A 26,082-nucleotide genomic window follows, 5' to 3' on the forward strand; every position below is an offset into this window, starting at 1 on the left:
TCCATTTAATGGGTTGATGAAAGCTGAAAAAGGTGCCTGACTCTAAACCCTACGTTTGTTGTGAGTGTCAGACTTTTAGTCTTCCACCTGAGTCCTTCTTTTGTCTCAGGTGACATCACTTGAAAGCAGTTCATCAGATTACACTCGGTTCCCTCCAGGAGCCAGAAAACATCCAAATACTTTTTTGTTTGCAGCCCAGAGGTTCGAACAGAGTTTGATGTGAATTACCCTTTAAATATTTAAAGGCCGTAATGAGCAATAATGTTTACGGTTTGGAGAGTGCTGAGAGAGGGCAAACAGATGAAATGAGACAACTACCCTAAGAGCAGTTCGAGGACGAGTTCATCGCGGCAGCTGTAACTGGATAATGACAGTAACTTGTTTCCCAGCAGCGTGCGTGAACCCAATCTGTCACTTCCAGGAGATTTTCAAATCCGAGCTGTGCATTTGTGTGTGGGAGGCAGCCTAAACAGCACTACTCTGGATCCCCCAGACCCCTGTGCATACTGTAGCCCGGTGCAAGCAAAAAAGAAAAAAAAAAAAGCACCGGAGTAAGCCGAGCGCATTTTCTCATAATCGTTCAAAACTTCCAAAGCCAGCTAAACACCTACAGCACCTTCCTGCTTACGTATGTACACAGCCTGAGGTCGACATCTCGCCAGCAGCATCTCTCCAACGACTGCTCAAAACACCTCGCAGTGAGTTGCAGGCGATGCAATGTTTGTAGAAGTTTGCAAAAGCTGATCCCTGGGCATAGGCATGTATAAAGAGATTGAATATATATCTATTTTTTGGGAGTTTTTTTGCATCCTCAACATGAGCCTTTATGCACATTTGTGTGCTGTTCAGTATGCACCAACTAGATTTGGATGCTTTGTTTTGTCATTTCATCAGCGGCAAGGGGATCTTTTGTCATCATATCTTCTCGTTTCTTTCTGCTCACTCACTCGTAACACCTGATAAAAGTCGAAGGGCTGTTTGAACCTGCGATAACAGGGAAAAAATTAACACAAAGTAATAAGGAATAAAAGGAAAGACAAACGACTTCGAAAGCAGTTCCTTAAACAGCTCTTTGGCTCTCTGTAGATCACTGCTCGCTAGTTTTCCACCACTTAAACTCAATCCTCCCTGCGCCCTGTGTGCAGGCACTTCTAGTCTTACAAACCTCGGCTAAAGTGATTGCCTGAAGCTTAAGTTTGAACTGCAGAGAAGATAAATGCTATTGTTTTAGCCTTCAAGGTAGCCATTAGTCTGCGGGCGAGACTGCAAACAAAAGGGCAGGAAACAGACAAAGAAACACATACTTTGCCACAAGTGCACAAAAAAAACAAAAAAAAAAACAGGTGTGCCCTCATTGCATTTGTTCAAGGAGTTAATCTTATTGTAAACCCCAGAAGGAGGGGGGGGGGGGGGGGGGGGGAGACAGTCACCAGGCTATATCACTCATCAAATCCACACCACATTTGCCTTCATTGTTTGGCTGAAGGTGTCGGGTTACGTCGCGCTGACTGTGCGTCCCTGCCTATGTGTTTTGGCTCCTGGGCTCTCTTTCCTTTTGTGGTTTTAAAACTGAGGCTTTTGACTGCCACTTTGGCCACTCTAATCATCCCTCACAGGAAGTTGTGCACGCTCAGGACTGTAGTCATCGGAGCCCACGCATAACTAAGCCGCCTGCTTTTGTGAGGTGATTGCGTTGCATTTAGAGGCTTGAAAGGACAGCTGCCACGGTGAATGGCATACAAAGGATGGGGAGAATTCTTCCTTCTTTTTTTTTTGCTCCTTGTTTTGTGACCTCGGGTTAAGAAATATTCACACACACACACACAAAATGGAAAGAATAACATCCACACCTGGAGGAAGGGCGGGATCTAATATCTGAGCACGCTTCCTTGCCTTTCACGACCAGGTGCGTTCCAAGTCGCAAACAACACGGAGGAGGGAGTGGCGTGCAGTGATGGAAACAGGGCCAGGTGAAATTTGTCAAGTCACGGGCTCGAGTTGACGCCGCACTTCAATTACCGGGTGCATATTCATCCCCCAGCATGATGGGAGGGGGGTGGGAAATGGTGCATTGTGCCCCAAAATAATTCCCAAGCTGTCAGCAGAGCCAGGCAATGTTTTGCCTGCTGCGACTCACGACATTTCATTTTAGCTTCGAATCCTCGCATTCCAAGATGGGAGACAAGGTTATAGAGGAAGGAAGCGAACGAGAGAGAGTATTTATGAAAGGAAAACAAATAAGGGCCGGCCTGCTTAGAAATCTTGTTTTGTTAAAGCATCCAAATGCTGTGATTTTTTCTTTTTTGTATATATTTATGCTGTTGTTTGTGACTGCAGATACTATATGTAGGGGAATAAAGTCTTTACACTGTGAGCTAGGAGAGCACTAAAGCCCTTAAATGGGTCAACAAAGCATAAGCAAGTAGCGTCACACTAACAAAGGAGAAGCAGACAGAGTGCAAATATTGGCAGCACACACACTTACACACAGGCAGTTTTCTCGTTCTGCACACACACACCTACAAACCATACCATTTTCCCAGCCACGTGAATGCGCTGAATGCGAATGCGTGCCGTTTGTCTTAAGTAGGGTGAGCTCCCGGCCTTCATAAAACATGTATGGTGCTAATGCTGACCGTTCTGCGAATTTCTCGCCAGGGAAACTGCTTTGATGGACTAAATGGACGAGCCTTTGTAAAGAAAAAAAAAACGTCTGTTGGAAAATGCATTAAGTCATTCTCAGCGACTTCTGAGAGAAGCGCGGAAGGATTGTTCAGGGTAAGAAAAATAATGAGCATTCTTCCTCCCTGCGAAATAGAAAAAAGAGGAAGAAAAAAAATCATACATCTGCTTTGAGAGAGGATTTTTCTCTTTTTTTCTTTTCGCTGATACATATATGGCCAAGAGTTATTGTGTCCATGAGCACAGTTCCTATTTAAAAAAAGAAAAAGTGCAGCTGAATGGAAATAAGACGGGAGAAAATAATGAAATTCCTCAGCTACAGCAGCTCAGGAGGATATTGTCCCTCCAGGTGAATGGAGGTGTGCACATCCATGCATACAGCTGTATATAGAGGTACTTGTGATGCTTTCGTGTGTGTGTGTGTCAAAGTGTTTTGTATGCAGCCGTGTCGCTCTTTTCGGAGCGGTGTGTGTCGGTGTTGTGAAGCCCTCCAGCATCACCGATGTCAAAGGTGGCAGCGCGGGCCCGCGCGGAGATCTCCAACGCGAATTGTGCCACAGGCGGGCCGGACTGTCCCACCCTGTAGATCGTGTGTTAGCTTTTCATTTCAGTCCATCCTTCCCTCCCTCGCTTCGCTTTGCTCCCTCCCTCCTCCCTCGCTCTTCCACCATATGAGACACATTAATTGTGTCCTCAAAGAGAGAAGGCGAGAGAGAGAGAGCGGAAGGATAATCCCCCTTCTTCCATTGTTACACGCTTTCATCTATTTTTATGAGGCGAAGAGCAGGGGAGCGGAGGGTTGAGAGGGGAAGAGGGAAGTAAAAATAAGTTCTGGTGGGCCGAGGTAGTCTTGTTGCACCGCTGAGAGCATGATGCATCTCTACTTGGATTCGAGTGCATCTATGCACACACAGACATGCTCGCACTAAAAGCAGTTAGAACTGATTTCCTCCACTTTCTTATCCTGCCGTCTTAAGCATTTGTTAACACTTCTTTAAATGCTTAATTGATAATTTATGATTATCTATAATGACTGATAATAAGTAATTATCGCAGTATCTATAGCTGGTATGGTAAGAGTTTAATAGACGATACAGTATAACGTAAGTGTAATGGTGTGATTCTGCACCAATTAAGCCTCTTAAAATGACATAATGTGTTTGCTTTTATTACACATGGCCAAAGTTTCAAATAGTCAGGTGTCTCCACAAATAATGAGACAACAGCTCCATATTGAGGCTGCTGTAAATCCACTGGGTGGTGTCAGTCAGACAGCGTATGGCTTGCAGAAGTCTTGAGCCACCCCCTCACGTCTTTATATTTTCCCTCCAAGGGAAAAATATTTCATTTTTTTCTTGCATTATTTTGTTTGTTAAGCCACTTAACACTGAGCTATGAATCATTCAAGGATAAAAAAAAGTAACAGACAACTGAGCAAAGAGCCAGTTTTAAATTATATCTTTTAAATTGTGTCTTTAGGAACTTTGTTACTAACAGCATGTTTCTATTTCTTTAGTTGAATCTGTGAAAAATGACAAAGATAACACAGTTTGACAGAAATAAAACAGTATTTTTGCAACAAAAATGTGATTTCCAATGAGCTGTTAGCAGAAAAGTTCACCTTTCTCTTCGTGGCGTGCACTGTGTCCTTAAAATATTTGAGGAAACTGGACAAGTGGAGAACAAAAGAAGTGGCAGGTCTAAAACTAGCAGATGAAGGACCTGAGAGACGCATCTGCCTTTCTGTTCATCCAACTACTATCACTGTAGCCTCACTAGAAATGGTCTCTGTGGAAGGGTGGCTGTGAAGAAGCCATTATTGCCACAGTCCTGCCTGCTCTCGGTGTATGAAAATGATTAAGAAAAGGAAAAAGGGAAAGCATGTCAGATTGCAAAGCAACTAGCCTAAAAATCCACAGCAATAGGTTTGATAACGTGTTGTTACAATGGAGGCCAGGACAGAGTCTATACTCAACTGCAAAACACAGTGGTGGCTCTGTCCTGTTCTGTTGCTACATTAAAGTCAGTTTTGTTGGGGATCTTGTCAGAACCGTTAAAATACTGAACACAGAAATAACCACGAGATTTTGATCCATCGTGCAATTCCTTCTGGAAAGTAACAACGCAGTAAAAGAATCCCTAGATAGAAAAACACACAATGGAACTCAAACATTTGCGCAATATTATATAATGGTCATGTCACGGATAGAGCGCTGGCTGTGAGCGCAGGAGCGCCACTCACCTGCTGGGCTTTGTTTGACAGGCTGCATCAAGACTCAGTAAAAAGTAAATACAGATTCTACACATAAAGCTATTCTAGTAGAGTCCAAGAATAGAAATGCAAAGGTGGAAATGCACATTGCAAGTCCCCTTTAAGGCCCAGGGTTTATTCCTGAACATTTCATCATTTCCACCGTCAAATGACGTTCACTCAGTTGTCACAATGAGAAAATGATGCTTGAGATTTACAATTATTTTGCTTATCAGCAATTTCCAGGCAATACTGACAAAGATGCATAGCTTTAGCATGGGAACGTTTCACAATGCATCTTAAGGTCATACCATCCATACACTCCACACAATACACCGAGGCCATCCTATCACAAAGAAACACGCACTGATTATTATTAGTTGGTTTTTTTTTATTCAATGCCTGCAGCAAGCAAGCATTTGTTTCCCTGTTTTGACAGTTTTACAGCATTTAGCCGTGCATCTGACTCATCAAACCAGCCCGATTAAAGACAAACACGATGTCAAATTCCTAAATAATGCGACCTAATTGCTATCAATTAGCGGTAGCAGCAGATATTGCTGGCAAAGCTTCCTGACAAAATCCTTTTCCAGAAGGAATGCCAGTCCGCAGCCGTGCCTACTGGAGATGTGGAACAGCAAGCTGCTCTGTAAATAGACACACGTGGGTAAACTCGGACGAGGTAGCGAGACGAGAAGAACGAAAATATGGAAATGTATTTCTTTCTTTTTTTTCCGTATTGCTTTTCACTCCTTTAAATGTGAATGAGCGGCAGAGCTGTGGGTGGCCAAAAAAAGCACAGTGTGACATAAGGTCAAAGGTTAAGCTACTGGCAGGCTGGGTGCCACACATAAATAATGTGTAAGATAAACAGAGGAAGAGCTACAACATGCATGAGTCAGCTCGTGCACAAACACAGAGAGGGGGGAAATACACAATTTGCATTTTCTAGCTTAAAGGTCAAAAACAGTGTCACTGCTTATATTCAGGCTGAAACTATGTCTCTCACAGCATCACAGCCTCACACACACACACGGAGTCGCAATATCTTACAGCAATTCTGACAAACTTTCTCCAAAATGAGAGCTACATTTTACAGTTCATGTACCGGCTACAAGTAGGTTACATCCCATTCTGGACAGTTTAATTTGTTCCCTGTTCACCTTTTCTTTTTCTTTCTCTGGGCAAAGGTTTGCCTGGTTTTTTGCAATCAGTGCGGCATTCCTTGCATGCAAATGAAATTGAAAGTTTTCAGATGTGTGCAATGTTGAGCAAGAAAGCAAGGAAAAAAAACCTACAGGAGGGCTATTACGCTTGCATTTCTGTCTGCATCTCCTAACCTCAAGATTTGACGGAGCGGGGTGGCAAGGGGCGGTGTTTGCACACAAAATATGTTTGGCAAACACATGAATGAATGCATGAGGAGCCGCGGCTCGGCGTCGGCCTAAAGAACGTGCGAACACCTGAATCCTGTATGTTTGTGGGGTTTTTGGATGAATTCCCTGAAGTGAGAAAAGCAAAAATACATAAAAATAGGACCTTAATGCTTTGTCTTTCTCAGTATTCCTCTCAGATATTGCTTCAGGTGTGAAGCTGGCGTGCTGCAACACACGCACTCCTCTGACCTTACGGTCTCGTCATCGCGTGCTTGAGAATCCGAAAATGCGCAAATAAATAAATGAAAACTTGGCGAGTTAGGATTATTGTCATGCCTTACGGGCAATCCTCCTTCCTCGCTGTGGACCTCACGCTGGGAAAGACACGGCACCCACTGTGTCCGAGTGCTGCACACCTGATGTTCCAGAGTGCTCGCTCTGCACAACTTCTGCACCTCGGCGCAACCGTGCACGGAATCTTAACAGGATGCTTGGACGCGAGAGAAGAAAGTTAAAAAAAAGAAAAACAAGAAGAAGAGTTAGAGAGGAGGGTAAGATCAGGGCAGGAGGTGAGGAGGGAAACTGAGCAGAAGACGAGAGCGCCCTGAGACAAACGTGGTGGGGGTGGAAGGAGTGGAATGGAGAGTGGAGTGCAGGAAGCTTTTGGGTGGAGGTGGATGTCCGGGAGGTGTTTAATTGTCTTCGTTGAAGACAGCCCCATCCCAGTTTTAATCTCTCTGCTGCAAGACCCGACTCGCCCGCTTTATCAAGTATGTGCATCCGGATCGGAGGAGATGACGAAGAAATGCAACCGACTGCCAACTCTGAGGCGCGAGTATCCTTCCACATTCCTGGCAAAACAATATGGCTGCCTCTCTCAGTTGGGGGGGGGGGGGGGGGGTCTTATTGGAATCACTTGACTATGACACTTTAAAAACGCATTTGCCACGTTTTCTGTGTGTGTGTGTGTGTGTGTGTGTGTGTGTGTGTGTGTGTGTGTGTGTGTACACCATACATACAGAGTCGATCTAAAATGGCTCCACTTTTTTCTCTCTTAACCCAAATGGCCATTGTGGTTGTGTAATGCTTCTCTGTGTATCGGTGTTTGTAAGCCAGCTAGAATGGCTTTTGTAATCTCTGTCAGGAGTGGGTGTCAGTCTGCCCCTGGCTTCACAAAACACCACAGCAGCAATTCCATTATCCACACTCAGACAGCCACAGTGTGTGTGTGTGCGTTTAGGTGTGTGTGTGCACGACGTATGTTTTCAGTTTGTGGCAGGTTGCTTTGTAAGTTACATCGCAGGTAGTGATATTAGAACCATACCAACAAATCTTTTCTTTTTCACGTCTTACAACAAATCTCTCTTAATTACATCTTCTTCCACATTTTAATTGATTTAGAGCAGGGATGTCAAACATAAGGCTCAGGGGCCAAAATAGCCCGGCAAGGACTCCACATCGCCCCTATTGAATCCCTTTAGAAAACATGAGAGAAGGCAAAATATTTGTCCTTTTAATGCATTTTCATAGGTTTTACAACTTAATCGTTACTGCTAAAGACCTCCCACATGGCTGTTCAAACACTAAAGTTATAGATAAAAAAATTCAATGATTGAAAATTTCTGTTTTTTCACTACTGTAGAAATGTATATTTTGTACAATGGATACTCAGTAAAATCAATTAACTAACTACAACTTTCAGTTTTATAATTGTGGGACAGTCAGTTAGCTGTCGCTAACAGAACTTTTTCACCACTAAGACTGGTGCTGACAGGTTTCTTTCATCTACAACAATAGCACTTCTTAATCATGTAATAAAATGTCCTGTTGAGATTCCTTTTTTTATGTTAACATATCTCAGGGATTAAACATGTAGTTAAACTTTTTCACACTGACAGAAGGAGGAGTGTCACTGGTTTGGCTCACTTGAGATCAAAGTGGTCTACATCTGGTCCACAATGTAAAATGAGTTTGACATCCCTGATTTAGTGGATTGGTTTGCCTCTGTTTGCCTTTCGCTGTCTCCTGTTTCCCTAAAGAAATTGCAGGCAGGTGAGTTTAATTTAATTTGTTCCCCCCAAAAACGTAAAAATGACATAATTACTTTGCACAATTAAATCTTTAAATCATCTCCCAACTAAATAATCCCATTATTTACCTTTGAGTTGAAATCGCTGCTTCTGTCCACAGAAAACTAACCTCATGCTTTTCTTAAACTGCATTTTTTCCACGCTGTAAGCTGGGAGAAAAAAAAAACACTCCGATGTACATCATTAAATTTTCTTCAAATAAACCGTGAAGTCTCCATAATGACTTTAATTGTATAGCACGTTTCAAAACACAGAGTTACAATGTCCTTCACAGTTTGAATAAAAGCCACACCATTAAGCTACACATTCAAACACACACACACAGAGTCACACATTCATTCCAACATACACACTTTCATACGATTTAACAAACTGAGGGAATGATTAAGGGGAATCTAACCTAAAGAAATTAGTTCTCAGGAGCCATTTAAAACAAAGCACACACTCGGCTAACCTGATAGGCCGAGGAAGGCTTTTCCAAAGTTTGGGCGCTACAACCTTATAAACATGACAAGGCTGGAACAGTCAGGAGACCTTGATCAGATGATCTGAGTAACCGGCTGCCGCGACAAGCTGTCAGTAGCTGGATATATATAATGAGGGGTCTGCCCATGTGGCGCTTTATATGTTAATAACAGGATTTTAAAGTGGATTTCATTTGGAGCCAGTGAAGGGAAGCAAAAGTAGGTGTGTTATGTGACCTGCTGCATTCTGCATCAATTGGAGACGGACTATGAAGACTGTGACCTGCGATGATCAAAGCGGGGAGAAAATGAAAATATGAATTAAACAGTTCATCGAAGCCCAGTCGAGCTTAGTGAGACTCAACATTCAGATGTGGGTCAAAGATGATACCAGCAGATGATTTATGTAGCTCCGTGGATGCCAACGGAAGTAAATGAGAGAAAGTTTTGTTTCCGGCACTTTGCTTGAACCAATCCTTCATCGCAAACATAAATGAGCCTTCGCCCGCTCCTTCCTCGGGTTTCTCCAGTTGGTTTTTAAGAGCAGGTATTCCTCGAGCTTAATTCTGTCAGCGTGCTGCGGCACTGAAGTGAAGGCTGCACTGAAGGGGCTTCAAAGTCCAAATGTGCCTGTGTGAGGAGAAAGATGGGATCACGGATGTGACACTTGGGTATGATTTGAATACCTGCCTCCTCCACCTGAGCAGTGATCAATCATCTCTGTCTGTCAACCGCCACTCCCTGCCGGCGACTCCATAACCTCCATCCTTGGCGTTTTCCTTCTGTTTCTCTCTCTTTCTCTATTTTGTTGTCTGTTAATTTTTTTTCCTCGCTATCTCCTGGTCTATTTCCAACCTCCCATTCATTTCTAGGCTCCTGTGTGGCGTGTTACTCATGTACTCTGTCTTGCCACTCATGCCTCTTTTTATGTCCCCCCCCCCAGTGTTTTTTTTTCTCACATCATCACACCAGGTTCTCTTGTTCTTTCTATCTCACATGCTGTCCCCTTGCCTGAAGATATCACACACACTCTCAAAAAATAAAAGAAAATAAGGGGCGAGTGGTTAGGGACAGATGGAAATGAATGAGAGACACACGGCACGACTGGAGGCGCGCGCAGAATTTAAACCTTGCTGCAAAATGCACAAGCGCCCGAATAATTTATAGGCTTTTTTAAAGATGTAACAGATTATCATTCCCTTTCATTCCTTTGCTGACTTTAATTTTCGGATTAATGCTGTGGTGTTTTTACGCCGTGACCTTGGGGAATGCACAAGCGGGAGGCGGTGGGGTGAATATATTGTGTAACATGCTGATTGATAGCATGGCTCCCTTCAGCTGAGTGATTTTTTTTCTTTTTTTTTACACTACCAGTTACAGAAACACACACACACACAAATCTCGCCACCAAGTTGAGGGAAATCAGACCTAAGACCAGCGCTGCTGCCGCTCGACTCTTGAAATATGAATGGTTTTAATTAAACAAACTCGCTTTGCCATCTGGCCCTACAATTGGGCCTGCCTAATGAACAGCCTCACACACAAACACGCACACTATTAACCAGGCAAAGCGGCATTCCAACGGGTAAAGCTTTGGAAATGGAGAAACAACAACAATGAAGTGATCTAGTGAGGTGCTTCACAGAGCTGGAAAATGACTCAGTGGCTCATTGCGCCGAATGAAGGGTGGATGTGCGTGCGCGCACGCGTCTGTGTGTGTGTGTAAGACGACAAAGAGATGATTTTTGTCTAAAAGTGGGCATTTGAGCGTCTGTCTGTCCGGCGTTTGCTTTGTACTTGGTGATTTTGTTAGCAAAGGCTCAGATGGTGTTTGTTCTCGCTGACTACCTGATTGATAACCGCTGTGATGCGCCACTTGTCTGTCCTACTCTATTGAACCGACTAGCCAATGCTAAATGATGATGTTTGTAATCCAGCGGTGGTACCCCGAGATTTCTCAGCAGGACAGACAGGAGAAAGGTAGTGTTTGGTCTGTGTGTGTGTCTGTGTGTGTGTGCTGTGGGTGATTGTCTGCCAGCCAATGCAGAAAAGAAAACGTGGGAGGCATGCTAACATTAGCAGCCAGTAGGACGTGCTATCACTCTCTTAGAGGCTACAATAAATTTGCGGTGCTCCTCTGCCTCTGCGTTCAGCACAGGCGTCAGCCTCTGTGAGATCTGCACTGTGATGCAGAGGTGAATAAAAAGTTGAGTCAACGATCTCCTGCAGGTACAAGTCAGGTTATACGTTAGTTATACTGCGCATATCACACAAGCATTGTATATTTCTTGAAAACAAAATTCAGGCAGAAAATACAAAGTCTATTAACACTGTCCTGTCCTCTACATTCTCAACGTTCCCAAATGGTCAGGTCAGATAGCTGCACCTCTCTGGGAAAGGTTTCTTCCTCTTAAAAGAGAGTTTTTCCTCCCCACTGTTGCCAAATGCTTGCTCATAGAGGGTCTTCGAATTGTTGGGGTTTCTTTATATTACTGTAGGTTCTTTACCGTGCAACATGAAGCACTTTGAGGCGACTGCTGTTGTGATTTGGTGCTATGTCCACATACAGTAGTATCAGCAGGCCTTGCTAACCCCAGCATAGCCACTGCCAGCTCAGTGTACATAACATCAGAATCAGAATCAGAATCAGAATACTTTATTGATCCCTGGGGGAAATTATTTTTTGTTACAGTGCTCCATTTTAAACCAACATTAAGACAAGACAGACAATACACTAACTAAGAATAGTACAATATATACATATATATACATACATACATACATAAGTCACTCATAAATAAATAGTTGGAAAAGAAACATGTGTAGTTGTAGCAGCAAACAGTAACAATAACATGGTTTGAATGCAAAAGGTGAACCTTAAAAGTAAGAGGTTATAGATATATATTAGCAATTTTGTAAAGAAAAAATATATGTATATAATGTGATGTTGTGGATCAAATGCGATACATCCTTGGCAGCGTGACCTACAGCAACAAGCACATCACACTGCATAGCTGCACTGATCTACTGAAAAATGTTATTACATCTTCAGTGCCGGGAGCTGCTCAGATTCATGCAGAGCCTTTACAAAAAAAGAAAAAAAAAACACTTTGCACACCTCAGACACGTAACTCATCATGAAAGAGCAATGTGGAAGCATGTTATTTTGAAGTGCACTTGAACTAACACGGTAAAAATTGAAAAATCCTCTGCCCCCCTGGCGATGCGGCGATCAATAATAGAGCACGAGTCTTTGACCCGCCGATAACGGCGTACATCTGGAAGGGCTGTTCGACATCCATAACGGCCTAATCGGCTGTTTGACTCCAAATGTTTATGAATATCTGATGAGCGCCGGGGTAAGCTTATGAATAAGTGAGGATGCGAGGGTGCGAGGAGGGGTGGGGGTCCAACTGAGCATCAAAAAAAGACCAAGACTTCATTGAGACGTACCGAGTGGCGTCTCTGAGCGATACGGAGGCCCAAGTATAATGGCAGCAAAATTGAATTATTTTGCGTCCTGAGCAGGTAACTCGCAAGTATGAAATTTCAGTTTTGTTCAGCGGCGTTGGGAGAGGTGCAGCAAAACTTCCTATCGCTTCCTGGCACAGACTTTTTGGATGTCTCTCAGGCTGATCAAGCAGTGTGTGTTTGAGGTCAACAATGTGTTCATATTCCCACGATGAACTCCCTGTTCTGAGTCAGTGTGGGAAGAATCTGTCTTGGATGGAGAGGTTGATTGTTTTTTGTTTTGCTTTTTTTATTTTAAATGTTTTTCTTTTAACGCTCCCCACGGAAAGAAGGAACCCAACAGAAAATAATAAAGTTTGCAACATGACCTTGATGAAGGAGATGAGGAAAAGAAAACACGGTCCCTCAGCACATCTGTGCAGGGTGGAAAGAAAGGAAGGACGGGGAAAAGGAGGCAGGGTGAACACACAATGTGAGTGTGTGTGTGTGTGTGTGTGTGTGTGTGGTGGGGGCTACTTGCATGCATGCATTCATGAATGTGAGCAGCTGCGGTGGAGGCCGATTGTTCGTGCGAACATTGATCGACAACGAGTAACCGAGAGCTGGAAAATGCTCCGAATCGAAAAAAGCAGACACTCGCTTTTGTCTGCATTTCACCCTAACACAAAGAGACGGCAATCAAACATGATGGATCGATAACAAGGGGGGAAAAAATACAACAACTCTCAAGTCCTCAGTTTCTAAAGTTGCCAAACAGATACTAATGCTTCCAGGGGCAAGGTTGAGATTTGGGCCTACTATAGGACATAGCCATTGCATTACGCACATAAATGTCTGCAGTTACATAGTTACATGCCGCTAATGATGCCCTTGTCGGCAACAAGTGCCACAGCAAGCCATCTGCTGACTTTTGTTTTCCTTCTTCCTCGTAATGCCCTCATTTTCTAAAAAAAAAAAAAAATGGAAAAAAAGGCATGTTTGGGGGGGGGGGTGGTGGGGGTTAACACTGAGTAAATGCGGTGCTGATGCTTTCTGTGCGAGCTCCTGCCACAACACGAGAAGGGATGCTAATGACCGCAGAGGCTGAAGCAGTTTGCCAATATTTACCCTAACCTTAGATGATTGCATTTACTTTACACTTAGGTATTTAGCTGATGCCCTCATTCAGAGCGACCTGCCATAAGTGAGCAAGCAGGGACTCGGCGGTGTCCTCAAGGACGCTTTAACTGGAAGCACAGAGATGCTTTTTTTTTTTCCTCCCTCTCTCTCGCTCTCTCTCTCTGGGACTGAATCACAGGACCTAGACCAATTATAGTCTCTCAGACCACAAGGCCACCCCGCTGCCTACCAGATTATATCAGCTCATAGCCTCGGAGTACAAACTGTGTAAGAACTCCAATTTGTATAACTGTGCTGCAAAAGAAATGTGAGATGTAGAGGCTGATTTTTTAAACAATATCAAGCCAGCGTTCACAAGCGCTCCCTTTTCTTCCAATCACACATGTGCTGTTGCCTTGCCTTTCTCACACACGCACACACACCAGTTCAGCCGATCTCACTAAAGATAGCAGCAACAGCGGAGAGTGTTGTTTCTCTTAGATGGAGACTGATTCATGAATTGACCTTGACTCTGTTCTCCAGCAAATCTCCTCTGAAGCGTCAGTATGCTTTTCACCAAGCTGAGGAATTAGCGAAAACATGCACATTGAGCTAAGAAGTGAAACTGGTGGGCATATTTGGACCAGTATGAGAGCTCCTTGGGTATCAAACGCTCCATCTTTGGTTTAATGCATTTCCCTATTTGTGCCGTATTTATTCTAAAAGTGGTTTTACTCGACAGGCTCCTTAACCGGATCGCTATCGACTCACCCCCCTTCCTGTAACAGAAACCAAAATGAAACGATCCTTTTAATTTAAAGACTTATTTGGTAATTTAATGGGCACTCGTTGTCGGAAAATTGAGATTTTTAATATCCACGAGGTAGCCTTATCAGCTCACATGCTCACATCAAAGTGTTTCAAATCCCCTTCAATCTGTGTCGGGGCCGAAATTTGAAAAAGCTCACTGTGGACACTCCGGTATAACGGCCTGTTTGATGTGCCCATCTGTCTGATTTGACTAACTTTCTGTTGCTTGTCTCGAGTCAGTGCAAACACCATAACTAGACATCGGCCCTTGAGGTAGAACCAGGTGTTTGTCCAGGCTCCACCTTGTGGATGTAATGGTGCTTGTGTTGACCGCACTGATTTAAAATAAGGTAAGGGCATCATCCGCCTAACAGCTCCATTGTAAAAAAGAGAGGATGTGAATCTTTAAGCCATTTGAATATCCTTATCCTAAGCTGCAGTGGGGAAGCCTCTGCACTTAGGCTTAGCACTCTCAAGACAGCTACTCCTTGTTAAGCATCGCCTCAGACTCCTAGACTATGAATGGGACCATTACCCTCATCTCTCACTGCACATCCAGATACACACACACACACACACACACACACACACACACACACACACACACACACACACACACACACACACACACACATATATATTTTGGCTTTGGTAGGAAACTAGTTCAGGCTAGCTGTGAGGAGAAGGTTCTGCAAGAGAAGAAGCTTTTACAAAGGATTTTTTTTTTCACTCTGCCACCGCTCCCGTCCACTCTCTCTAGGCTGGAGTCTTTATGCATTACAACACACGGATCATCGGTTCGATCCCTTAATTGAAGCAAAATGAACTCCTTGGTGAGGGCCTCGAGGCCAAACACAAATCACAAATCAGTGCAGCAGCTGCCTGTACAGCTTCTAAACAATTCAGAGTATTAGCCCCCTCCCCGTTACACCTCTTTTACTTTATCTCAAAGAATGCAAGGCGAGCTAGAGAGCGAGATCTTTCTGAACACCTATCCTCCCCTGCAGCTGAGATCTAGCCTGCAAACGGAATTCAGCGGGATTTGTAAAACGGTGCAACAAAGCAACAAACTAGAAGGATAAAGACGGCCCTGAAAGGTGGTTGATCTAAAAGAATTCGTCTGCTACATATTCCCTCTTGTAGCCCCTTTGATCAAATAAGCCTTCTGTTTCTGAAACAGAGACCTCGGTTTTATAATAAATCCCGGACCTCGTTGTTCATACAATGTACACTGAATGAGCTTTAGGCTTCAGCAAAAAATAGTTGCATCACAAGCGCCACACCACATCCATACCCTTGGCACAGAGAAATGTCGAACTGACAACAGAAGCATTTTAGCACAAAAAAAGAAGGAAAGAAAGAAAAAGGGACGCTCGTGTGTTTCTGCACTTTGCTTGTGATGCTTTCTACAGCGTCCCGCTTGGATTTCTCTAGCCAGTTATGTGCATGTGTTGTTCCTGTGTCTTAACGGTTTCTACATCTCCTTTCAGTGTTTGCCCCTACCATTTTCCATGTGCTCTGCCTCACCGACACTGCCATCCGGCGTTGTCCTCTCGTAGCTGTCCTCGGGAAGGGGAAGGGCGCCCAGCCGGGGGCCCGACGAACTCTTGCTGCTCGGTGTCTCCGACTCATCCAGGCCGCTGTCGTAGCAGCTCTGCAGCGATCCCTGCTGGTGAGGATCCTGGGGCTGGCTCACCACCGAGAAGGTCACTCGGCGAAACGGCTACAAGAGAAACCAAACGGCCGAGGGTCACTATTAAAGGGACTTCTTTACTTTTTTTTTTTTTTCAACTTTTATTATTGGATGTCAGCTTGGGAGCGGGATCCTTTGGAAATAGAAGGGATTCAAGTCAGGATGGCAGGGACATAGGTTAGGAAAACAAGGGAGGCTAGGATACGTAGACTCAGTGAAGGCCATGGCTAAGGGTATTAGCAGCTACCTTAGCAACCAAACTAGCTCTAATGCCACCCTCAAAAATAAAACTATGATCTCTTCTATCAGAGTAGCCAAGAAAGAACTACTTTGCCTTTCTCTAACCCTGAAAACTTTCAAAAGGACACAGAAGAAGCTGCACAAAGGAGTCTTTCACAAGCACGCTTAGAACTCAAGGGACCAAGGAGACATGGTAGCTAGCTAGATTTGTGTGTTAAATACAGCTAAAATGGAAAGAGGGAGTGGGAGTGGGGGAATGGTGGTGCATCAGCCTCATTCACTTGTTTACTTTCCCACTAAAACGAGGACAAGGTGAACAAGCTTTCAGCTCTCCGGGAGGTCTGATTCGCTGCCAGAGAGCGAAGGCGCAAAAGGCAAAAGACGGGCGCACACAAATAGGCACACCCACTTGACAGCATGCGACTAAGTGCGCACGTACAAAAGGCTTTTCTTGATGAGCTGTGGGTTCACGCTGTCAATATGCGTAGCCAGCTCTAACACATTATTGAACAGTGTCTTGTGTTAAGCAGTAACAGAGCATGTCATTAAAGCCGAGGCCTCTTTCTCACTGTATCAGCCTGATTTTCTTTTTCCACTCTCCGTGTCTCCTAATCCCCTGCCTTAGCATTGTACAAAGGTAAATGGCAGAGAGGAGAAATGAAAGAAAGAATGAGCGCAGGGCGAAGAACCAAACACCAGGCTTGGTCATTACCAGAATAAATGGCATTACAAATGGCTAATGCCGTTAATTAATTACATGCAAACACTGTCGGAGCTCGCCTCTGGTGCAGCACATCTTCTCTCTTGCACCTCACTGGACCTCATCACCTTCTCGTGTTCTCCATCTCTTCCGATTTTACCCCACGTCCCACGCACACACCTCTACACACAGACACATACTCCTCCTTCTGCTCTCCTTGTTTCCTTGTTTCATCATAAGAATATTACACAGGGACAGAGGCCCATTACTCAAAAATGTTCTCTTCTTAAAGCATTCTCCCTCCATTCGTTCCCCATTCGTGTCACCTGATGAAGTACAATCTATTATCAGCCACGGTTGCCTGCACTTTGAAATTTGCACATCATGCGTAACTCATCTAACACTGTCGCTCAGTCTCAGACGCAGATGTGAAAGCATCGCGTCAAACTCCTTCTGTCAACAGATATTTACACGTGGCAGAGATCCATTAACTCAAAAACAAAGTGTTGAAAGGCCAGCTTAAACGGACAGCTCACTGCAAAGTCAAACATTTTGATCCCAATTGCCTAGTTTTGAAGAAATCAGCTCTAAAAATGTTTCCCTTCTGTTGAGTAGACGCCAATAGCCTTGCGGTCCACAAAAGACAAAAATAAATAAATAGATAAAAATGCTTTAAAAAAAATATACTCAGCACAAATGTCTATTGTCAGGACCAAATTACCCAAAAAAGAAAAGAAAACACACTTGATTTTGCCGAAAATACCAACTGTATCCCACCCCCCAAAAAAGCATGTAGCTTGGTGATATGAGGACGAGCTTGGCTGTGATGTTGGCCAGCTACTTGGTTCTTTTGACTGGTGCATCTAGACGTTAAGTGACATTGCTCCTGAGTTCGGACATCCGAATTCCGATGTATCTGGAGCGTGGCATGAAACATGGACATAGCAAAGGCCATCAGAGGACGATAGCAGTGGTTACATAAACGATAAGATAAGATAAACCTTTATTAGTCTCACACGTGGGAAAAGATTACTGGTCTATTGGAAAATGGCTTTCTAAAATGACCTTTGTACACTCTTTCCTGCTCATGGGCTCAGTCACTCATTTTTAGGTGATATTAGAATAAAAATTAAGTATATTTTGTAAGTTATTCAATAGAACTCGTTAGCGACTCAGACTGTGGATTTACAGTCAGACCCACCATCTCTCGACGCATCTATTGTTTGACAAAGCTCATCTTGAGGAATCTGAGGGAGACTTCAAAAGAATAACTAGCAATGTCACGGTAACTACGTCCATTTTTTTATACTGTCTTTCACTTAGAAACAATTTGCTTTGAAACAAACTCGTAGTCCATTTCGGACATTCCAGGCTTCTGTTATCTAGGTACCGTACTCTTGGATGTACTACCAGTTCATGTCTCAGTCAGTGGTATCCTATCTTGTCATGGTAGTCGCTTCAGTCTCGTGCATATAAGTTGAGAAAAGTCTATCTCGGGTCCCATCCGCCAACAGTCACCAAAGGTTATTTGGCTCAAAGTCAGTTAAGGTGCCAAAAGTTTCTGGTCACCACATCACCTAAGATCAAATATAATTACTTACACTTCATTTATCAGATTTTCTTTCCTTTTTTTTCTTAAGTAACCAGGCCATGATTCTATGACAAGAAACACTTATGCTGAGTTTTTGTAAAATCTACTGTTTTGGGCTCCAACACAGTGAGTGCAATTCACTTCTATTATATTCAAGAGATGTCCAGCATGTCTACAGATAATTTCTTGCAAATTGAGACCGAAACAGCGCAGCACTACAGGTCACGGTCAAAAGCTGTAAACCTGATTTTGAGGTGAACAGTCATGTTTTTTTTAAGTGGACCTCTCCATCATTTAAACTCTTAAACTTAGTTTAAGAAAGTTCTGCCAGGCACACAGTGTGGCGTATTCTCTTTCTGATAATGAAAATTTCCCACAAGCCACTGGGAAAAAAGAGCTTTTTTTTTTTGCTGAACGGGTGTGTGTATGTGGGCAAATTTACATATATTTATATATTTCTGCCTGGTTGTCTTTCTATGGCTGGCTGGCTAACACAGCAATCTTGGCAATAAATCATGTTTCCATGTAATTACAATCAACACTCAACAAATGAATTGGTATAAATATTCATGCAAATTTCACTTGGATAGTCAAACATTTGTTGCATAATTAAAACCGGAGCCCAGAAGGAGAACTGCTCTCTATAAGTGTAATAACACTTGAAGAGATGTTAAGATATTAAACCCTGTTTTCTTTTTGGTTTGTTTGTTTGGTTTTATTCTATTTCTTCAAAACACTTGTTTAGTGAGAGGTGTGTGTTAACAAGTCCATTTGAGCTAAAAAAAAAAAAAAGCACTTTGTCTGGATCAGATTTAGAGCAGTGCCATAGTCCTTGGGAAACACGGTTTTCTAATGATACAAATTAAATGACTGCTGCCTAATGAATAGCAGGCGAGATCGCGGCAAAGAAAAGAAACACTCCAGCCGGTGCACGCCGAGGAAAAATTGAGTTTGTGGGGTGGGGTGGAAAGAAACTGACTGGAAGGGAGAAAAGAAGGAAAAAAAAAGAAAGGAAAATGAACAAATGCATGTTATTCACCTGAATTTCCCCCCTTATTTTCACTGGAGGGAACGCAAGATAGAAAAGAAAAAAAAAACCTAATTTGTTTGCAGACCAGAAATGGAGTTCATGCAGAGATCGCCGGAGGCTTTGGATTAGAATCTGCAGCAACCGCCGCCGTCTGCACAGCAACCTTCGCTCCCTTCATTCTGTGTCTTTTAAATAAATGAATTTTTTTTTTCTTAAAGTGATTCTTTCTCTGTGGTTCCCTTTTTTTTTCTCAACTTCTTTTTGTGTGCCTACATCTAGGTGCGTGCTTCGCTAGTTGCCAGCACAGGAAAATAAATAAATAAATAATTGTCCAGCATGCTGTGTGAAATAACATATGGCTTTCTGGTTGTCACGACCAATTTTTCTCTCTCTCTCTCATTCACAGGGAAGACCGTTTTGGGACTCGACACATGTCCAAACCGCAGGGAAAATTTAACAATTATCTCCTTTGCATACGGACACACACGCGCGCACACACATGCATGCATGCATACACACAGGACTTGGGTTGACAAATGGGATTTTGCTCGAAGATAATGTAATGCATGAGCACGGGCAAGTGAGATTTCACACGGAGAAATAAAAAGTGAGTGAAGCTGCCCTCCTCACTGTCTATCCATGCTGTCATATGGCACAGAGTTGACCTCCTCTCACTAGATATTGGCCATTTTCAGACCTGGAGTGTTTGTTAAGCCTGACTTACTACATGCCCTTTGATGCTGGTCCCTCTACCTCCTACCCTGACCTCCTGCCCTTCTGCTCCACTCAGCTGCCAGTCATTTCAGCAGTGACTGAGCCAGAGACACTGCCACACATGTACACACACATACACACACGTAATGAAAATGGCATTTTAAAGGACAGCCATAGGATTAAAATAAAAAAAAAACTTAAGCTGTGATTAAGCCACTTCACTTTATTGACTGTCCAATATATGATGGATATTTTGGGGACATTTGAAGACGATTCAATTCAGTTTTTTTATTTAGCACCACATCATAACAACGGTTGCCTCAAGGCGCTTCATATTCAAGGGTAAAGACTCTACAATAATAAAGAGAAAACCCCAACAATTAAACGACCCCCCTGTGAGCAAGCACTTAGCGACAGTGGGAAGGAAAAAAATCCCTTTTAACAGGAAGAAACTTCCAGCTCAGATAGGGGCAGCCATCTGCTGTGACCCGCTGGGGATGAGGGGAGGATTGTACAAAAAGCCATCGTTTTATATGTGAGAAAGTACGCTGTAAAAACCCCATGCTGCTACCTGTCAGAGAGTAGCCAACCTTTTAATATATGGGTTTCATTACAAGTTAACGCTCCTTTGCTCTATTTTTGCCAGATGCCAGGAAGTCTTATAGGGTCCTGACAGCAGAGGGCCTTTAAGGGGTGTGCCTGCAATCTAAATCCAGCTGTGACAGCAACGGATGATTGAGCAAATCCGTCATCCCTCAAAAAAAATGAACAGTGCAAACAAGCCACAGGTTTACTGGGACCTCTGGCTGAAGTTCGGCCCGGGCTATTTCCTGGATGCTAAAGGGAAAACAGATGGGCAGCCTGCGCTCAAACAAACCTAAAGCCAATAAAAACAGACCCGTGCCACTAGTGTCAATAATGTGTGACCTCTTGGATTTGATTTTCATTTCCTCTTCCCCCCCCCAAAAACAAAATGCTGAGCCGCTGTCAGCCGCACTTTGTGTGAGTCTTACTTCTTCTTTTATCTCTCAGAAAACCTTGAACGATAACCCACTGCTTAAAGTGGAGAGCTCTGCCTTTTCATGAAACCTCAGACCAACAACCCTGGTTGAAAATAGCTGATAAGATCAGTCTAGGTTATACAAGGACTTTAACGTCAATACGGTCAAAGGGCTCTTTATTATAAGAAGTCCACTTAACTTCTTTGTTTAACTTGGCAAAACTGACTCATTAATGCCAATGTGACACTGCATGCACTAAATGTGTGTGTTCGGTGTTAAAATTCTTCATATAGGAAGACTTGGCTTTATAATGGAGCCCCTGAATGAAGAAAAGGATGGAAGAACGATGGAAGTGAGTCTAGCTGAAATGCACAGTGTGTATGTGTGTGTGTGTGTGTGTGTGTGTATGTGTGTGTGTAATTTCAGCTGTAAATACCCTTGGCAGATGGCAGTGACCCGCTACCGTGAACCACAGGAAGCAATTCTGGCTGGGTTGGACGTGGGGCGAGGGGAGCAAACATAAACTGCAGGACCAGTGTCTTTTTGCAGTCAACCAAGAGAAAGGATCCAGAGGAGGAAGTTTGAGTAAGGGAGATGGAAGGAAAGATACAGACCCTGCTTAAAAAAAGAAAGGAGAAAAAGAGGCCAGGATAGAATAAAGAGAAAGGAATGACACACGAGAACATTCGCGATTGCCAAAAGTGCCAATCGGTAATTAAGAACCCATGTTTCATATTTAATGGCAGCCAGACAGTGACCTGTGATACGCCACCTGAGACACAAAGAAAGTGCCAAATAGCCAGGGTACACCAAACAACATACTTACAGAGATCCAAAATTGGCTTAACCCAATTGCGCCTGCTCGCTTTGCAAAGATCAAATGCACGCGGTGTGATTCGAGTACCGCAAATTCCAGAGATCATGAGATGCACTGATGTTGAAGCGTTAAACGAGACAAATGTCCTCAAGGTGAACTGACTGGAAATCAATCGAAATCTGATCAAGAGGGGTTCAGGTTCTATTTGGGTGCAGCTCAGTTGTACTCAGGTACCACATTACAGAGGAGAATGCTGATGCGTTGCAGCCTCAGCAGTTAAAAGCAAGCGGCGTTAGGCTGAAAGTGGAGGGTCTCTCCGGCCCGTTAGGTCCCCCCGTGATTGGCCGGTGGGGGGCGGAGGTTTAAAATGATTCGGTTAGGGCTGAGTAAGTTGTGGGAATTTTCACAGAGCAGTTGGCTGCAACTTTTTTTTCTTTTAGGGCAACCACCCGCAGAGTCGAAGGTATCAGGTTCTAGCCTGACTGATAGCTTTGGCCCTGTCAAGCTCCAGCGCTCCTCTTCCCGTTCCTCGTCTTCTTCAGAATTCACTAGTCCATGCACATTCCACCCAGGTCACTCTTTCCCATTAAAAAAGAAAGAAAAAGAGAGAGACAGGAGGAGGAAGAAAAAAAACTGGGGTACCGTTTCCAAAGAACACCCGAGACTCCAGGAGAAGCCAAAGAAAAACAAAGACGAGATAAAAGAGGCTTCTGCGAGTTGAGGGTTTTATTTTTTGCAACGTTATCTTCAGAGTCAACAAAGATGCAAAGAGTGTTGTTGTTTTTCCTCCTCTTCTTCTTTTTCTATTCTGCTGAGTTCAGGAAAAGTTTTTTTTCTTTTATTTTAACTTTCTTTTCAAGCTTACAAGGGCATCCAGCTTCCACCTTCTAGCCCTAACTGTGCACACAATCTCTTTTTCATAACTACGTGAGTGAGCTGTGGGGTCCTTTAATAAGCATGGGCGCAAAGCTTGATAATAACATTTTTAAACACCTTTTAAAAAAAGTTTTATTACATGAGGTGCAGATATTACGGGCAACATGGCGCACGGTCTCGTTAAGCGTAGATGATGCCATTAGCACTCTCCCGTCGATCTTTGGAATCGTGAGGGTGGTTTTTACTCTTCTGTTTTACCAGCCGGTCGCTTTTATGGTCTGACAGAACGCCGATCAATTGACTGTCCTCCGGTGCTCATCTACCGCCGTTCTCTTGAGTCTCACTGACCCTTTATTGCCCTCAATTTTGGCATAACGAAGAGTTGTATAAACATATGCGGTCCAGCAAGACAAAAAAAACCATTCAAGGAAATTCAAAAAGACAGCGGGGAACCCGAAACACGAACTCTCCGATGCCTCTTACTGTTGTATGGTTGGGGTTGTGCCATATAAAGTTGTTGCTAGGCACAGGAAACTCTGCGGGGATCAATTCTCAGAGCTTGTGCTTTGGGAACCACTTTGGATCGAGAAAGAAAAGAAAAAAAAATGAGGAAGTGGGCATTGAAGTTGGGAAAAAAAGATGCAAACGTTGGAAAGAGTTTGAAAAGAAGCGTAGGGAATAAAGAAAGGTTAAAGAATTGAAATGAAAAAAAAAAGATATAAAAACTGGTGATCCTTCCATCCCGAGATCCATTTCCTTTCTTCGTCCACTTTAGTCTTTTCTTTCCTCAGTGGGGTTGGAATGCCTTTGGAAGAGTGCCACTGCTAGCGCTTTGCTATTAGCATGCACCCCATGCACAAAGCCAGAGAGACGGGCCCGGAGGAAGCAAAAAAAGACAGGAAAAAGATCACACGTGGTTACTTTCTTAAAGTCTGGGCTAAACTTTTAATTGCTCTTCAAGTGGCGGATTAGGCCACTGGTGTAACAGCGATACTATTCTGGTGGGATGGGTTTGAACATCTTCAGAAGCTTAGTCCAACCCCTGACCTGTTCTGAATGCCAAAGAGAAAGTCCTTTTTTTTGGTTTATGGGGTGTTGGAGCAAAATGAATTGTTGTTGGTGGGGACAGTAGAGAAGGGGGGGAGGGTTGGGGTAGATTTGACTGGCAGTGGATTAGCTTTGGGCTGACAAATAACATCCTTTGTAGGATTCAGCTGCTTTTTGGATGCTGAACTCCAAGAACACTATGAAGACGAGCCCAGTGTCATGTAGCAGACCGCATGAGGCAAAAAAAAAGGACATTCAAAGGCATAAATGAAAGCTTCGTAATTCACAAAGGGACGCTTGTCAGTGTCGATGTACTTCCATGTATAGGGTGGTAATTTTTTCCCCCCTTTTTTTGCGGGTTTCAACACCAACATCCGCTACCGTCAACTACGAATTATGTTGCATCCTCTCATTAGGAATGGATGGGATCTTCTCCTGTGTCGTCGTGTTATAGCTGCTGCTGCTGACACAAGTGCTGGCAGACATGGGGAACGAGTGTCAACCAAACCCTGACCCTGGTGTTGCTTACATAGAGTCTGCCTGCAAATCCTGAGATCGCATTTCCTGTATTTTTTACCCCCTCTTTTTCTACTTCAGTGCTCGGTTTATGCGATGACAGCTGAATGGCGTGCCATTCACTGAGTGTGTGCGCGTATCGAGTTGAAATCGCTCCCTGCACATTCAGGTGTGTGCGAGTGTCCCTCTCCTCTGTCTGAGTGTCAGCATTCATGTGTATGTGTCATGTCTTTGGCATCTTCATGTCATTTCTCATGTCACCCCCCTCAGCTAAGGTTCTCAGCTCTGGCATTTGGGGGGGTGGGGGGGGTGGGGGTATCTAGGTGTCGCATGTGGGGATCCATCACAGGCACTGGCAGCGCTGCGTCTGACCAACGGCCTACTCCTGTCAGTTTGTGACAAGCCTGGGGCTGGCGCTAACATTAGCTCGTTGTGACACAGGTCTGGGTGTCAGCAGAAAGCATGACATGGCATCAACAAAGCCCGGAGTCGGCGCAAAGCGGCCAAATGCCTGGAGCCGAGCATTCGCCGCTGAGGATATGAGAGGCGGCAGCTCGCTTGTGTCGCTACCTGTCCCGCACATGCACAGATGGAAGATGTAAAAAGCCTTCAAATGCCATATCTAAAGAAAACGAACGCCACCGCAGAGAGAGGGAGAGGGAAGGAAAAATAAAAAAGGAGCGATATGATCAAAAGGGATAGACAGACTTCGGATAGGGAGGGACAAAGAACGAAAAAGACAGAGATAAGGAGGAGAGAAAGAGACACTGTAGAGCCTTTAATAAGGCTGATAAATGATTCTTTATTTACCATCCTGAGTCACTGATGACAGATAACCTGCATTTAGGGGATCAGGGCTGCCATCCAAACAGGCAAAAAGAGAGAGAAGAGAGATAGATTGAGGGAGGTTAGAGAGCATATCCAGCTTATCCACTAATGAGGCGTTCTATTTGAGTATGATCATGGGGGCATGTATCATTCATGTGGGATAAGTAGCGTGCGTCTCCTTGCGTGTCTGCAGCTCTTGTCTGTTGTCTGCGCCCTCTTGTCATCTTTTAGAAACACCCACACGTCCCACACTTCAATGAAACAGTACCACCAGGTGGCGTGTCTTTGCCTCAATCAAATGAATTCCAACTGTATGTCCTGATCACAATGCACACACACACAGACACACAGAGGCTTCCCTTACAGGTCCCATCCACCACCTGTTCCTGACAACAGAAGCATTGGATGATTACGATCCAAACAATTATGAAAACAATTACTACAAATGAGTAATTAAACCCTAATGTCAGGATAAATAAACTGACGGTGTGAAGGGAGAGGTATGAAGGAGGATGGAAAGAGCCCAGGGCGAGTGAGGGAAGGAATGAATAAAGAGAAGCGGGGTAGGAGAGGAGTCGACAGAGGAGCGAGGAGTCACGGTGTTGCACTCCAGCCGGCGTTACGTAAGGATTATTACCAAAAGCATTCAAAAGACGTTTTTAACACAGCTTCAACAACAATCCTTCCATTCCTGCTCATCATCTCCACTCGGACCCCTTTATCTCCCAACTTCCCCCTTCCCTCGCTCCGCTATCTCCGTCTCTGTCACTCTCGGCGGCTCCCTTCC

The 26,082-nt window shown here is 43.9% G+C and overlaps 1 protein-coding gene across 1 annotated transcript in view; it reads right to left on the reverse strand.

Moving 5' to 3' along the window:
• Positions 1 to 26,082, reverse strand: part of pcdh7b (protocadherin 7b) — a 114,504-nt gene that overhangs the window by 44,963 nt on the left and 43,459 nt on the right. Inside the window, 2 exon segments of the mRNA XM_026162155.1 lie at positions 15,746 to 15,835; positions 15,837 to 15,965. Coding sequence (XP_026017940.1) covers positions 15,746 to 15,835; positions 15,837 to 15,965 — 219 coding nt within the window.

The sequence above is a fragment of the Astatotilapia calliptera genome, chromosome 3, assembly GCF_900246225.1.
Source record: "Astatotilapia calliptera chromosome 3, fAstCal1.2, whole genome shotgun sequence".
Classification (NCBI taxonomy): Eukaryota; Metazoa; Chordata; class Actinopteri; order Cichliformes; family Cichlidae; genus Astatotilapia; species Astatotilapia calliptera.